Source organism: Bombus terrestris, chromosome 2 (genome assembly GCF_910591885.1).
Source record: "Bombus terrestris chromosome 2, iyBomTerr1.2, whole genome shotgun sequence".
In the NCBI taxonomy this organism is placed as follows: Eukaryota; Metazoa; Arthropoda; class Insecta; order Hymenoptera; family Apidae; genus Bombus; species Bombus terrestris.
The window spans coordinates 17,443,159-17,458,903 of record NC_063270.1 but is presented as its reverse complement, the minus strand read 5'-3'; the positions used below and the strand labels follow the sequence as shown (position 1 = coordinate 17,458,903).

Here is a 15,745-nt window from a genome sequence, read left to right as displayed (position 1 = left end):
CGAGCCAGCTTGTCGCGCTTATTCCGCTTGTGCCTGCCGGTATTCACGCTAACGACGAGCTTGTGTTCCCTGTCTGTTGAGAGGAGACGCGCCGTTTAATCTCGGCGAACGAAGAGCGTAAAAATCCAACACGAAACGAACAACGTATTAGATACTGACACGAGAGGTAGCTGTTTATCCTCCCCGAATCGAAGCGTTTGGGCAAAAAATTGAAAAAAAAAGAACAGGGCGAAGACCAGATTTCTCACGAATACGAATTCCGTGAATTACAAATATTAAGAACTTTCACGGGGTTTTACCGATCTCGATCGATATATGCATCGCTCGTTCGTTCAAAAGTCGAAATGGATTTACCGCGATTGAAGATCGTATCATATGATATGACCAGAGATTATGTATAACATAATACGATTAAAAATGATCATAATTTAAAAACGTTTCTTCTATCTACCAAGCATAAAAAAAAAAAAACGATTTTGGACTGTGCTATTTCCTTAGTACATTATCTGAAATATATATAAAAGTTTAAATGAATGCACAGGGAGAAAAAAAAGATCAGCATGCACTTACCTTGATACCACTGCGTCCCTGCTGTTTCAAAAGAACATTCTCCGGCTTCATGTCGCAATGAATGATCCTGTTCTTGTAAAGAGCGTCGAGGCACTGTAGCAACGAGTGCGCGAACTTCTTCACGAGCTGCATACTGAAGCCCAGGAACTTGTTCTTCTTGATCAGCTCGTACAGGTTAATACTGAGCAATTCGAAGGTGATGCACATATGGTTACGGAACGTAAACGAATCGAACATGTGAATGATATTCATCGTGTCGTCCTTATCTTGTTCGCGTAGCTTCCTCAATATCTTCACTTCTTCCTGTGCCTGACGATGGAACCTTTTCTCGTTCCTGACCATCTTCAGGGCAACGTGCTCCTGTTTCTTGTGATCGTACGCTTTCACAACCTGACCGAACGACCCTTTACCGATCACCTTCAGCACCTCGTACCTGTAGGCCACGTGATCGTGAGTCACGTGGATATAGGAACCATGTTCGTTGTCGTAGCCGTTGTTGTGAGGCCGACCGATTATCCCCGGCCTCTTCTTCGCGTTCGCCCCGATAAAGTATATATGCCGATAATTAAAGATCTCGTGGTGTTCGTAAGGCGTCAGCTTATCCACGTAAATCTTCAGCACGACATCGGGCGTGGCGGTAATCGTCTTCGGCTTACGTATACCACTGCCGCAGGAACTTCCGTTCGAACATCCATTCTTCACCACCAACGCGGTGCTCGATTGACTGTTTGACTGCGTATGCTGAGACTCGTGAGCTGTAGTGGTGGTGGTGGTGGTGGTGTGACTGAAATTATGACTGGAATTATGAGTGAAGTTATGACTGGAATTATTGTGACTCGAATTATGACTCGAATTGTGACTCGAATTGTGGCTCGAGTTGTGGCTTGTGTGCGAGCTCAGGCTCAAGTTTAAACTTTCCGAGTTCCCGGTCAGGCTGAGCAGGCTGTTGTTGGCGCTGGAACTTAAGCTCGGCAGATGAGTACCAGCCATGTGACTGGTGCGGGTCAAGTAACTAGGCGACGATTCACTGGCAGACTGCTTCAAAGCTAAAGTGTTACTCTTCAGGGGTGGTAGATGATTGCTTTCGCTCGTCGGAGCGGTGAAAGTCTGCGTTGAGATCGCGTTCGCGGGTACGAACAGTTTTGGTCTAGACCGGGGCATCTCGAACGTGCTCGAAGATAACGTTAAGCTAGTCATTTGTGTCCATTTGACGGTGATGTTGGAGCGTGTGTTTCGTCCCGGGTAGACCAACGGGTCGTTTATCGAAGGAAACGAAACAAGCAATCATTGGATGATTACTCGTACCCCGATACGGATCGATAAGGTGTCTTCTTCCTCTAGGGTCTTCTTTCTCTCGTGATTTCGGCTATTATTATTTGTTCTAGCGTGTCACGATGTATTGTCGTTTGGATAAAAAACATATTGGTTCGTTGAGATTAATACGCTAGTTAAACGCGACTGTTATTGCTCGCCTTACTTCAATCTTCCTTGCCGTTTTGTAGAGTTTGCAGATCTACGTCAGTTTATTTTATATTTGTATACAATATATATACATACATATTTATATATGTGTGTATATATATATATATATATATATATATATATATATATATATATTTGTATAATATAGGAGTAAATCTAATCAATCTGCCGATCTCGTTAACTAGCTTTTCATGTAAGTTAGTTCGCCTCGAATAAATTAATCGACTAAAGGATTTAATGCGATTTGAATTTCAGTCTCGTTCTCGGTGTCTGCTGAAATGAAACGTGCGAAATGCTTCTCCTTTTCTTTCTATACTTTGTCTCGTTCGACGACTATTTAGTGAAACTTGAAATTATTAATCAACTCTCCTAAGCATTTACGAAGCATATTACGAACAAAGTGCGATGCGTGCTCGATAAATGCGCATTAATTCTTTAGAAGAGCGTGTCGAATAAGATTCGATCCCTGATGCCGATGAAGCGGTCGCACGTGCGGCTTGAAATACAATCGATCGTCTAAAAATATTTCGTCGAGAAAGGAAAGAAGAAAAAAAAAAGACTCCTCGATGTAAATGCAGCGGACTAGAAATTGTGATGATTCTTCTTGTTGCAGCGAGCGCGAGCGACGATCGTCGATCGTTAAAAAAACTCGACGTGGTCGTCGACGGGTATATTCTTTCTTTCTTTCTTTCTTTCTTTCTTTCTTTCTTTATTTCGCGTGTTCGCCGCTTTCGTTGTCACCCCTTCGTGCACGGCCTCTGTACGCGGCTCCGAACGATGAAAATAAGAGGAACTATGAACCCAACACGACTGACGTCACTTCTGACTACCATGCACAGCTGTCTACCCCCCTCGGAATTATTCATCCGACTTGTATTAATTCCCTTCGTCGCTTGACCCTTCGCTCGTTATCACCAGCCAGTGTCTCCACCTTCTTTACCGCATTGGAACGACGCGATGCTCCTTTTACCTTCGTACGAAGTTTCGAACGTCTAATTTTATAATCTATCAAGCACGAGGGCAAACGCATCGTGCGAAAACTGTCTACCACCTCTCTGACTGGAGGTTATTGGCACCAGGCCGGCCAACACGAACGACTTCGCTCCATTGAATATTTTCTTTTTTCCTTTTCCTCTTTCTCCTTTTTTTTCGAGTTTCTTCGACCGACAACAACTTTCGAATAGAATGTACGTCAAGCTCTGTCAAAGTAACAACATTGTCGTTTTTCGTACAATGGATGTTCACTCTCGACGAGATTCACCTTTCTTGAAGCGTAATAACCGTTAATCAGAACAGCCATATACGATTCGATTCGAACGATTTGTCGCGAAGAGGATTCTAAAAGTAAATCGTCCTCGCCGAACGATCGTTGATAATCGATGGAAAGTCATTCGATGGTCATGAACGTCGTACACGATGAATATCTTTTCTAGCAGCAGAATTTTATTGACGGATTTTAATTAGAAAAGTACATCTTGTCGATTCTTCTCGGGCAGTTAATTATTCGTATAATCACGGACGAACTTGTTCTATTTACATGCGTCGACATTCCCTGTGGTTCGTAGCTAAATCGTTCACATTATATCAATTCGAACGAAGATTCCTCGCGATAGCAATCCGGCGAACGTTCGTCGTCATCAAATCGTGCCGAATTTTTTCGATCGCAACATATCATATTATCACACCTACGACGACACTGCAAAATCGAAATCGAGCCGCACCGCGTTGCCAGACAATATGCTGAATTTCTCACACGCTCGGTCGTGGACCCCGTGCACGCATGAAAATCGAAGCAAACACCGCGAATACGATGAACGTGGCCGCACCTTGATAACTGTTTACAAGCGAAACGTCCTCTCTCAGCGTTAATCGTGAGAAACTTGTTACTTTCGTCTCTTTGTTCTCGTTTGTTAATACGATAATAAATGAATAAATGCAAAAGTTGGGTGGATGTTCAGGAACGACAGATTATTTTTCATCGAAACAAAGGCAAGCACGAAACGAAGTTCGTCGCTTCTGGCACACTGACTGGCTGGCTGGCTAGCTAGCTGGCTGACTTCTCTTTCTTTCTCTCTCTCTCTCCCACCCTTCCTCTTTCTCCGTCCTTTTCCTTTCTCGCGATTCTCCTTATCTATCTCTCTCACGCCGCCACCATGTTTATTCTTTTTATACCCCCGTTAAACGTTGTGTCAGGACGGTTCAGAAGGGGTAGACGACCAGGCAGAAGGATGAACGGCCAGACTAACTGGCTGATGCACGATCTCTCGCGTATTTAGCTGTCGGTTTTGAAAGAAGGATAAAAGCGATACTTCGCGGGAGAGATTTTTGCGAATCTTCGGCGGTTAGACGACGTAGCATGACGCTTCCGGTGGTAAAGATCCCTCTATCGTGATTTCTGCGATTATCGAGATGCGATTGTCTATCATTTCTATGGTGGATTCTGTCTACCTTCTCTATCTATATATTTCGAGTACAGATGTTTTTGTTATCCCTTTCCCTTGTACTGAACGTTCGGCGTGTACCAAGCAAGTTGCACAGTCAATTCCGAAGAACGATAGGTACGCTGCTGAGGCTGCATTTAATAGCACTAAATTCTTTTACTTAATTCCGGCACAACTTTTCACTGAGAAATCCACACTCGCTGATTCGCGAACCACTCAAGGCGGGAGCACCATTACTCTATTCATAAAGAAACGCCTGCTGCGACACCCACGCATGCACTCTCACGTATACAGACAGTTGGTGCTTGCCGCACGCACAGGTGTCCACAGTCCATACGTATTCCTATATCAAAGCAGAGGGAGGACATAGACTAGACTGTTATTTTAGATGATTCGGTATCTCTTCCACGTTTTAGTTCCCATTTTCTCCGTGAAGTGTCACGCTATATTACTTCACTTAAATTCGTCCAATAAGTCGAGTTGGAAGAAGTAAATAAAACCATGTATTCAAAATATAGGGGAAACAAAATCATAATCATCAAATATTAAAATAAAAAGTTTCTAGCTATTGATCATATCGTTTCACCATGTGTATCAAGTTCAGCAGCTCGATTTAAACATTTTCTACAATGATACTAAAGTATCCCTAAAGATTATAATTTCAGAGTAACTACTGGCCAATAGCTGGGGCGCTACGTGCATCATAGAAACGGAATTATTAATCCTTTCTGACTCAATCTGTTGAACAAATCAATTCCATTATTTGATTTTCTATTCAAATAAAGAGTCTTTTTAGCATAGAAAATTTTATATACTATAATTCCATTATATATATTACACTATTAAATTTCACTCGATGTATATCTTTGTATTGTGCAATTCATGACGAAAATTCATTTCCAAAGGATGAAAAGAGAGAGAAGAAGTGGTCGAATACAAAAACCACTAGCAAGTATCCAGAGGGCAGCATATGCCAATGTAAACGTTATTAGCATTGTCTTCTTCAACCTAGCTTAAACCGAAAACAGTTGGAGATTGGCATCATTTTGGCCAGTTAAAAGCTTACAGCTGATATCACTTTTAACGTCGTAATAATATATACTGAATTCAAGATGAATTTAAATCATAAATCATTTAAAGAAAAACGTTCGTTCGGTAAGCATACGTTTTCTTATATTAATTATAATATTTTTATAATTAAAATTACCAGACAAATCTAAACAAACGGCACAGTATATCTGCGATGTTTTGCTTTCTTTATAGCTCGATATACTTTTATTTTATTGATAATATTGAATCATGTACTCTTCATAACAAATGAATAATATCTTGTACAAGAGTAACATTCGTTTAAAGATGCGTGTAAATATATCTTTAAATTAATTTTAATAAAAATTAAATAATATTAAAAATTACATCCAGAAATATTATATTACCTTTTGTGAAACATTAATAATCTTTAAAAAATTCGTTCATAAAATTTAGCACAAAGGTCTGCTGATGTGGAATTAATTAGACGACAACATCCAAATAAGATACCCATTGTTGTCGAAAGATACTATGGAGAGAAACAGTTACCTATATTGGATAGATCCAAATTTTTAGTACCCGATTTTTTGACAGTGGCAGAGTTCGTTAAAATTATTAGGTATATTTTTTAATATTTTCTAAATTATTTACAGAACTAATATATAATTTATAGGTAGTAATATTTATTGACAATAACTAATAGACGCAGACTACAGCTACATCCGACACAGGCATTTTTCCTATTAGTAAACCAAAGAAGTATGGCAAGTGGTAGTATGACTATGGCACAACTTTATCAGAGAGAACAAGATGCAGATGGCTTCCTTTATGTAGTATTTGCCAGCCAAGAAGTATTTGGGCATTAAATTTCATCATTTTAGTTTATAAGTAAGTTTAAATTATTTAATATTAAAAATATTTAAGATTACTTTAATATCTTATCATCTTTTATTATAGGTAAAAATAATCGTTTTGTGGGATATGCTAAGTTTTAAATACTTTTAAGAACTCTTAGGGAAAATTTTAGATCTATCCTGACTTACGTCTGCCATCAACTGGATATGCAGAATATTTGTGATCAACTTGCAGTACCTGCTGTAATAATTAACGAAACCATCATTATTGACATTTTTGTGTAGAACTATCATGGTGCTTTGGTCTTTCAACACATATATCAGTTATATTTCACATAAGTTACAGTATAAGATTAAGTTTATTGCTAATAACAGGACACACTTTTAAAATTCTTTAATAGTTACAGACAACAACTATGACAACCATCAGTCTTAATAGGTAAGAAGGTTACTTATATAATATTTGTATCTAGTATATCATTAATCTGAATTTGTTTACTTCTGTATTTGTCTTGTGTGTCTAATAGATTATAATGTATAAGGAGCGAGTAGTACTACGTAAACAATATAGTAACAAGTAGTGACCAGTTTATATATAACAAATTGTAAAGTATATTTACAAGCAAAACTGGAATCAAATTATTCTATATATGTTTGACTTTTACTACTATACGAATTATGTAATAACTATTATTTATTCATCATATGCCTGTTTATAGTTTACGTATGTATCAGACAAATTGTTAATAGGTATATGGAATTTTTGACAGTAAGCGAAAAAATGATTTAAATTACTTAAGGTATCTATAAATGAAAATATCTTCTCCAGTTAATGTATTCTGTTCACAAAATACTGAAACAGTAAAGAAAGTGTTCATATAATTACACAATATACCATGTGTATTGATATGTGATAATGTTATTACACTCGTATCAGTTATACTAAACGTATTTGCATTATGAAATTCAATTGGGTTATAATGGATTCTAACTGAAATATATATATATATAATCATGCACTTAATAATACGATTATCTTCTACTGTTTGATACTTGTAACTTATGACAATTGTCTTGAATTATGTCTTAAGTTCGAAAAGTTATAAGCGCACTTATCTTTGATCTTCAGAGAAGTAAATTAAATAAGAAACAAAAGTACCTGGCATCGTAACTAAGAGTGAAAATAACAATCATTGTATCAATGAGACAATTCTATAAGACTTAACAATTCAATACCATTTTCAGTTTTATTATTGTTATCGCTATCAACATTTTACTACGAATCTTATTTACCAATACGAATAATTAATAAGATCCGATATCACGAATTGTAAGAAAAGAAGCTGCTAACAATATGTAATCATATAATATTATTTTTAGGCAATAAGTCGTGATTAATATTAATTTGATACAAATTGAGTTGAAATTTACTTTGATTACATTAAATTTTTCATGTGTGATTAATAAAAAAATGTGGCTTTCTACAAACATTTTTGAGTATCTATAAAAAATACAATAATGGTAAAAACAATAAAAATAAGCCCTTAATTCACAGATAGATGGATATTTCAATGAAAGATGAAATTTTAGTAGTGTGTTAGTGATATTATTATAAATATTGGTAATATTAATGACACGCTTTATTAATACTTATATATATAATTATATATATAAGTGTTAATACTTATATATAATGAATTTATGTATAACTTGAATTACATGAAAAATTGTTTGCAATAAATAACGTTTTGCAATATATCGAATGCTTTTTTACCAAATTTGTATTAGATATTTTCAATTTTTTAAAGCTAAAGCTCACGTTAGGAGCTCATATATGTATTCTGAAATTTAATCCTTTTATACGAGATAGGATAATAAAGAAATTTAAATATAAATTATGGTTATATGGCAACTTCCTTTACCATCATGGCGATACTTCCTGAAAACAGTTCTTAAACTTACCGAGGATATGGCGCGACGTACAAATTCTTCAACAAAGGTTCGAAATCGTGAATCTGTATACAACCGCGTATCGGTGGCAGCAGATGTATTGTCGAGTGGCTATAAAGGTGAGCGGTGGGGTTAGGCACGGGGGGGAAGGAGGCAAAGGAAAGGTAAAGGTTAGAAGAGGTTATGAACTCTAACCCACGGATGGTTGACGAAGTCTAGCTGTTGCTATGAACTGTCCAAATGACACATAGTCAAATCTATCGTCGTTATTAATAACAAAGGTAAGTCTGTACAAAAATTACGTACTTTTTAGTATTTAGCTTTGTGTTATCCTTTCGTCGATAACGATGCATGAAATCCGAAACGTTGACTCGCCCACATCGAATCAATCTGTGCACGTTCCTTCATAAAATTAAATACTGTAAAATACATATTTGCAGGTTTCTCTGCAATTAGATTGTTAATAAATAAAATACTATTCTTCCTTATGAATAACATAGTGATTGTATATTTTGACAATGTCATTATGAAATCTCGTAACTCTGTTGATAATAACATTACTTTTTCCATTATTTTTTTTTACATTCAAAAATGTTCAATTTAGCATGTTATATTTATTGTACAACTAATTCAAACGTTGCAATGTAAAATATGTTTTTGTAAAGGAAATAACTTTTAAATTCTTTTCTCATATCCTCATACATTACGAAACTGAAAAATAATGAAAATACCTAAAAATTATAAGAAAATAATAAGTTTGTCTATCTTTTATAAGTTAAGAATTTACGTCATTATAGATTCGCAGATAATAATAAAAAAATTGATTATGATAAACAAAAGAGGAAAGAATAATACGCGATTAGTAGTGCAATTTTAACGCAGCAAGTGGGATTACAAGATAAATCTGTGTCGATACGGTGATCAAGTAGGTAGGAGGTAACCTTCGGACCCACAAGCGACCTTTACCTGTGAAGTCCGGTCGTATAGATAGAAATAATTACTCTCCAATGACTATTCTTCTTCGCTGATGCTCTTCCAAGAAATCTTTAGCTAACTTGAAATGACCAATCGAAAGGTTATAAGTCAACATAATATATTTAAAAGATGCTAATTTAACCGACAAAAATAGAATCCATATTTTTAATAAATTAATATATCGATTAAAATTATGTAAGATTATTGCTATAATTATTTACAGTTCATCCAAAATTTGAGTCTATTTTTATTTTGAAATATAAGGTGCATACGTTTGAAATAAAAATAAATTCAAGATAATTCGCTCAGGTAAAATCGTAACTATTTATTTTCCTACATTCAAGCTTCAAAATTTTCACATATTTAGAACGAAAAGATTTTTAAATATCGAAAATTTTAATTCAATACCTGTCTTCTAGTCTCCAATTTATTTATAATGTACACAATATGTTTCTCTAAGAAGTTTCACACCGTTAATAGATATCAGATCGTAGTTTCGTTAGTTAAAAGAATATTATGTTATACGTGCTCGTTAACGTAAATGATTCCTCTAATATTCATATCTGAAAGTAATGGTGCATAGGAATATTTGCTGGGTCATGATATGCATTTTTAATATAAATTTTTGCCACTAACTGTTCGTGTTTGACCTATTCTCGTTCGACGTTGCGACCTCGAGCCTCAACCGATAAGTCATCGCGGGCGTGTATTACGTGACATAACCTGTAACGCTCGTCGAGAAGCCACTATGCGGTCCTTTACAGCGAATGCTCTCGCTCAGGTAGAAAAGCAGGCAAGCGGGGCGAGAATGCACCTGGCCGGTGTGTCTTGGCGGTATACAAGAGAGTGACCTGCCAACCTGCCAGTACAGCGAACGGCCTGGCTGCGTTCACCTGTGCAAGGTTGCCTTTAAACTTCAGACGTGGTGTTTTTGTGCTCGAGAGCGCTCATACCGAGTAAAAAGATTTCGCATATATACTGCGAACGTGTCAGTTTATCGTGTTCCCTCGTCGTTTGATTTATTAAAAAGTTGTTTTTTGAATATATATTCGAATAACGAATATATATATACATATATTCCGCGCGTATTACCGCGTGGCTAGCTACGTTATATTTTCAGAACTGTGCGTGACCTGTGAGAGCGCCACCGCCGACACACGCAAATGCGGTGATACAGGTCGACCCAACAGGTAGTGTATTGTGCGTACCGTCCTCGAACTTTAATATAAGACACGTCGCGTGTTTTCTAAGGTCGGTCAGGAAAACGCAATTCGTTTCATAAAATGTTTTAAAACAATATATTCATGTCTATATAAGATAAATAAAATTATAAGGAATTAATTTATTTTAAAAAATTATAGTTCTGGATTCTGGCTATACTTCTTGTACTTTCAATTAAGATTCATCTTTTATCCGTTAATAACATATTTCCAATTGTTGTTTGTTGTTGCGTACTGTTCATCATGGTGCATGAAATACTATCGAAGATAGGATCGTCGAAATGTAAACGATAAAGGCGGCCGCGATAAAATTTGTTAATAGTTTATAATGACACGTGTCTAAACGGGTCAATGGCTCAAGTTTGAAAAAAAGAAAAGACGACAGGTGTCATGTTACTATCGTGAAATTCTTGATCGCAAAATGGAATGACGTTGAATCTCATGCATGACACTTCCGTGAAATCAGATACGTGTGTTATTATTGATCATAAAGATAAAGTAAGTATTGTGTGTATACAAGTTGATGGCTTGTGTGAAAGAAATTTGATACTAAATGTAAAAAAAATGGGTAAAAAGCACAAACGTATTTTCGTACGTTCGAAAGTAGCCGTGGTTATTCGGTTGAAAGCTTTATCGTGATTAGAAAGGTTGTGAGAGTACGCTTACAGAGAGAGTACGATGCATAACGAAACGTAAGGTCCAAGAATGTTAAGTATTTTGGAGCAACGGTACAGGCATCGTTTTCTCATGTTACTGCACTGACAGTGGTGACGAAGTCGGATCACGAGTGTATGGAAATGGACCATTCGCTCTATGACAGCCAGTGTAGCATGGCTATGGTATCGGCATGCGCTTAACCACGTAGCAACCTACGAACCGAACAACTCGGGACCATCTCTTTCACTTCTTAAAATGGTAGGGGGAAAGGGTTGCGGCAGGTAGGGGCGGACGGCAAATGCTCCAGTTTTCATTTTTATACCGCGTCGATGCTTAGGCCTTTAAACGATACCTTCTATCTGCCTAGATCAAATCGGATTGTACATGATCACGATTTATCCGATCCTACTCGATGTAATGCTACCAATATCTGTGGAGCATTATGCAATCTTCATAGAAAAGATTTTTTTTTTTTATGTATTTTTTCAGTTACATTAAAGCTAGATCTTTCTTATACAATTGAATAATGTTATTAGTAAATTATTTTATGTTACAAGCTTACAGGTTATATTTACGGTAGTAAATTTTCTTGCATAACAGTAACAAGTTTGGAAATAAAACGAGCAAATTTCTATAAGTGAATTTCACAAGCAAGCCAGCTGTTTGTGCTATTTACCGTAAAATTATAAAAATTGTGTAAAGTTTATAAGCTGCAATTTACCTCTGATAATTTGATATTATTTGTTGGTAAATTATCTTGTAAGAGGGTCCTGATTATTGTGAAAGGAATGGTTAATTAATTGTATATTTATCTGAATATAAATGTAAAATTATCGTTGTTCTTTCAAAGATATGTATCAACAAAGCGGAAAGATATTAATTTATGAATTCTATACGCAATTCCTTTAAACAACAAGTGGTTTGCGAGTATTTGCGGTTGTTTAAGATATACGTAATATATATATATATATATGTATAGTGACGTCACCATAGGAATATTTTATGTTTTACGAATTGTACAATTATGTAAGTATCTTCATTTGTTATTTTTGCAGAAAGAAATGGACAGGGATCATAGGGAACCACATGATCACGATAATTTAAATGAAAACGAGGAGGAACGAAAAGTAGGAATGGATTTTCGTAATTTATCCCGTCACCATGGTATGGATCATGTAGCTGATGTTGAAACAGAGGTGCTTATTTCATTTTTTAATGATTTAAAAATTATTATCCTAACTTAAATGTTCAAATTACTTTCTTGAGATTATTTAATAACAACTTTTTATTTTTATTACAGCGGGATATGGAAATTGATCAAAACGATCGGGGTGAAAATTTACAAGACGATAAACTAGATCAAAATGTAGGAAGAAATTTTCACAGTTTAGCGCATCATCCTGCTGTGGTATAATTTCGGTGTATTAATTTTTGCAAAAATTAGAAACAGAACTTTTAAGGTACTTTTTATTAATTGTATAATGAACTATATATTTTTAGAGAGATATGGAAAGGGATCGAAATAATCATGTAGATAATGTGCATGATGATAAAGTTGATCACAAAATGGGACGAGATTTTCGTAATTTGAGTTCTCATGCAGGCATTGTTCATTTACACTCTGGAATTGAACATTTAAATAATGTTGATGTAGAGGTAGGATTTTCGTCTATTTGTTTCTTAATTTTTACATTGTTCGAATATTTGCTTCACATTTCATTACTTTTCAGGTAAAATTAGCAAGAGATGTCCGTGGTTCGTTAGGTTTGGGACTGTCATTAGAATTATGCGTGGTTTGTGGGGATAGGGCTAGTGGAAGACATTATGGGGCAATAAGTTGCGAAGGTTGTAAAGGATTTTTTAAACGTAGCATTAGAAAACAATTGGGTTATCAATGTAGAGGAAGCAAAAGTTGTGAAGTTACCAAACACCATAGAAATCGGTGTCAGTATTGTAGGCTTCAGAAATGTCTTGCAATGGGAATGAGAAGTGATTGTAAGTTTATTTAAGATACTGAATGAAGCGTACACTTTTTAAATTTAATTTTAAACAGTTTTGTAATTGTTAACATATTGTAGTTACAGCTAATGTAGTTACATATAATGTTACAGCTGTTCAACATGAGAGAAAACCGGTGTTAGGTGAATCAGCAGGAACAAAAGTAGGAAATAGAAGTCCTAGGGTTAAACCAGAACCACAGCAATCAGTATCTGAGACTCCTCCAACTTGGGAACAACCTGAAAGCCCCAGTATGGAAGACCAAAGCAGTGATAGTGATCTTAGTGATGCATTAACATTAGCAAGAGAACGTTTACTTATTTCGCATGCATTAGATAGCATGGCTAAACTTATTGGAGATGTATGTTTCATTTATATCAGGCAAATCTTTGCAAAATATCTTTAAATATTTTTGTGACTTTTATATAATTTTATTATAGAGTGTTAATGGTTCAAGTGAGCCAGAAGAAGAATGGACTGGCCAATTAATTTCCGAAAGACATACGTTATTCGAATTAAGGGCCCCAAGTCCAGCTCCTGCGTACTTATCGATACATTATATTTGCGAGAGTGCCGCTAGATTACTTTTTTTGTCAGTTCATTGGGCCCGAGGAATTCCGGCATTTCAAGCATTACCGTGCGTAAATAAAGAGCATGATATCAATCAGAATGATACATTTAAAGATACATTGGATAAACTTATTAATTCTTACAGATCTGAAGTTCAAACAACGTTAGTGCGCAGTTCCTGGGGACAGCTTTTTACTTTAGGACTTGCACAATGTGCATACACTTTATCCCTTCCCAGTATTCTAACATCAATAATAAATCATTTACAAGCTAGTATTGCACAGGAAAAAATTACAGCTAGTAAAGTGAAGTCTGTCACAGAACATATATGTAGACTACAAGATTGTGTTAGTTCACTTCATAAATTACAAGTGGATTCCGTTGAATACGCGTACCTTAAAGCGTTGACTCTTTTTAGTGCCGGTAAGTAAAGAATACTCAATTTGTACAAAAATTGTCTATTTTTAAATTGAAATTTTTATAGACAATGTCTTAGCCGGCGTGTGGCGTAAAAAGGTCGAAGTTTTGCAAGAAGCTGCGTGGACAGAATTACAGCAACGCGTAGGATCCAACAGGTTACCTCGCCTTCTTTTAAGGCTTGCACCACTTCGTTCAATTAACCCTAGGGTCTTGGAAGATTTATTCTTTGCAGGTCTGATCGGTAGGGTAAGCGTAGCTAGTGTCGTGCCTTATATTCTTACTATGCAAGATTACAAAGCTGAACCTGAAAGTCATATGGGGTGACAATTACTAATTGTGCAATGTAAATCGTGACCTAAAAAAGTGATATCTATAAATACATATATATGTTATATATATGTCGGGTTTGCGTTAAGATTAGAGTTAGGGTTAAGGGCGTGAAACGAATCCCTATTGGTATTAGATGTGATCATTATGCAATAGAGAAGATATTTACTAGTGCAAATATGACTATGATAGAATTTGACAAGTAATCGCGATAATTAGAACTTTACTCTTCTGCAGCGTCTAAGTTGTACTCAATGTTGACGCGGCTACGTTCGGCGACTGGTTGTCGCCTCGAGCCCAAGCTCACTATCATAAATCTCGAACAATCGGAGTGATATTTGTTTAATCTAAATTACGGCATTACGGTATTCCCGAGAATCCAAGGAGAAGTTCCGGCGTTTTTCCATCTCCGACATATATATACACACATATACGCGTTAGCGCTAAATGACTTGAATATTTTTATACATTGAAAAAGGAAAATATAACGAGGCAGTGTTGATTTTTATTTTTCATAAAAGAATTATAATTCTCTCTCTCCCTATATATATATATATATTTCTCACAAGCCTCTTTTTAAAGTTGTTAAAACTCAGGGTAGATGTGTTTTAACTTGTTAATCAGATGTAATATTTAGCTTAAAATATTTCAACGTTTAACATTTTTTTATTTATTATAAATTGACTGCCTGTTGTACAAAACTTTCCGTCTTGCACAAAACGTTGTATTTGTAAAAAATGTTAATAGTAACATATTTATTATCGAAAATATTATTATCATTGCTATCAGTATAAACTCATGCTTTCATTAAAATTACAAACAATACTCCAATATCATACGTGACTAATTATCACTTGATCAAAAATCAGAAAGAAGCTTTAATTTCGAGCTTTTTAATAAAAATGTATACCTGGAAAGTTTTGTATTGGCATATGTTATGAAAACACATATGGGTCAATATTATTATACTTATAATTTATTAGCAGTGAAGAAAGATAGCCCTTTGCTCGAAGTAATAATCTTTTACTTCATCAATTCAACAGTTTTTTATTATATATATAATATTCTAATTATTTTTACGTAAAAATGTTGAAAAATTGTAAAAAAATTTCAGAAAAATTCTTTTTCTATCACATATACATTAAAATCTTCACAGAAGTTTAAAACATTAACTAAATTATTTCTTTATGATCACTGCATTTTTCCGTCCAAAAAATCACTAATGTCTTAGTTTTGATAAAAGAGAAGATAA

The 15,745-nt window shown here is 35.4% G+C and overlaps 3 protein-coding genes and 1 long non-coding RNA gene across 12 annotated transcripts in view; 2 read left to right on the top strand and 2 right to left on the bottom strand.

Moving 5' to 3' along the window:
* The window catches only part of LOC100642872 (dual specificity tyrosine-phosphorylation-regulated kinase 2), a 50,502-nt gene extending 45,626 nt beyond the window's left edge, over positions 1-4,876 (bottom strand). Inside the window, exon 1 of the mRNA XM_003393999.3 lies at positions 571-4,876. Coding sequence (XP_003394047.1) covers positions 571-1,767 — 1,197 coding nt within the window. The 5' untranslated portion in view covers positions 1,768-4,876. The remainder of the gene's footprint in view (positions 1-570) is intronic.
* Positions 4,877-5,488: 612 nt separating this feature from the next.
* On the top strand, positions 5,489-7,866 carry LOC100642679 (microtubule-associated proteins 1A/1B light chain 3A). 2 transcript variants are annotated; one of them, XR_001099744.3, is made up of 5 exons: positions 5,489-5,648; positions 5,979-6,141; positions 6,226-6,410; positions 6,480-6,815; positions 6,904-7,866. XR_001099744.3 is itself a non-coding variant. In XM_003393998.4 (4 exons), the coding sequence occupies exons 1-3, from the start codon at positions 5,606-5,608 to the stop codon at positions 6,386-6,388; spliced, it is 369 nt and encodes a 122-aa protein (XP_003394046.1). In that variant the 5' UTR covers positions 5,489-5,605; the 3' UTR covers positions 6,389-6,410; positions 6,480-7,866. The 2 variants fall into 2 exon arrangements, 1 of the variants encoding a protein (XP_003394046.1); XM_003393998.4 differs by having other exon boundaries at positions 6,480-7,866.
* Positions 7,867-8,421: 555 nt separating this feature from the next.
* LOC125386662 lies at positions 8,422-10,077 on the bottom strand. Of its 2 annotated transcripts, XR_007227014.1 has the most exons (4): positions 9,938-10,077; positions 9,710-9,864; positions 8,633-9,380; positions 8,422-8,558 (listed from the first exon to the last, which is right to left on the bottom strand). It is a non-coding gene; the product is annotated as an uncharacterized LOC125386662 (long non-coding RNA). The 2 variants fall into 2 exon arrangements; XR_007227013.1 differs by having other exon boundaries at positions 8,633-9,864.
* Positions 8,468-14,653, top strand: LOC100642195 (orphan steroid hormone receptor 2). Of its 7 annotated transcripts, none has more exons than XM_012320364.3 (9): positions 8,468-8,607; positions 12,234-12,374; positions 12,479-12,586; positions 12,679-12,834; positions 12,909-13,173; positions 13,290-13,537; positions 13,617-13,813; positions 13,892-14,169; positions 14,231-14,650. In XM_012320364.3, exons 2-9 carry the CDS (start codon positions 12,240-12,242, stop codon positions 14,488-14,490), a joined length of 1,647 nt encoding a protein of 548 aa, XP_012175754.1. In that variant the 5' UTR covers positions 8,468-8,607; positions 12,234-12,239; the 3' UTR covers positions 14,491-14,650. The 7 variants fall into 7 exon arrangements, with proteins under 7 accessions (XP_012175754.1, XP_012175755.1, XP_012175753.1 ...); XM_012320365.3 differs by lacking the exon at positions 8,468-8,607 and adding an exon at positions 10,355-10,491 and having other exon boundaries at positions 14,231-14,651; XM_012320363.3 differs by lacking the exon at positions 8,468-8,607 and adding an exon at positions 10,665-11,019 and having other exon boundaries at positions 14,231-14,651.
* Positions 14,654-15,745: the final 1,092 nt, after the last annotated feature.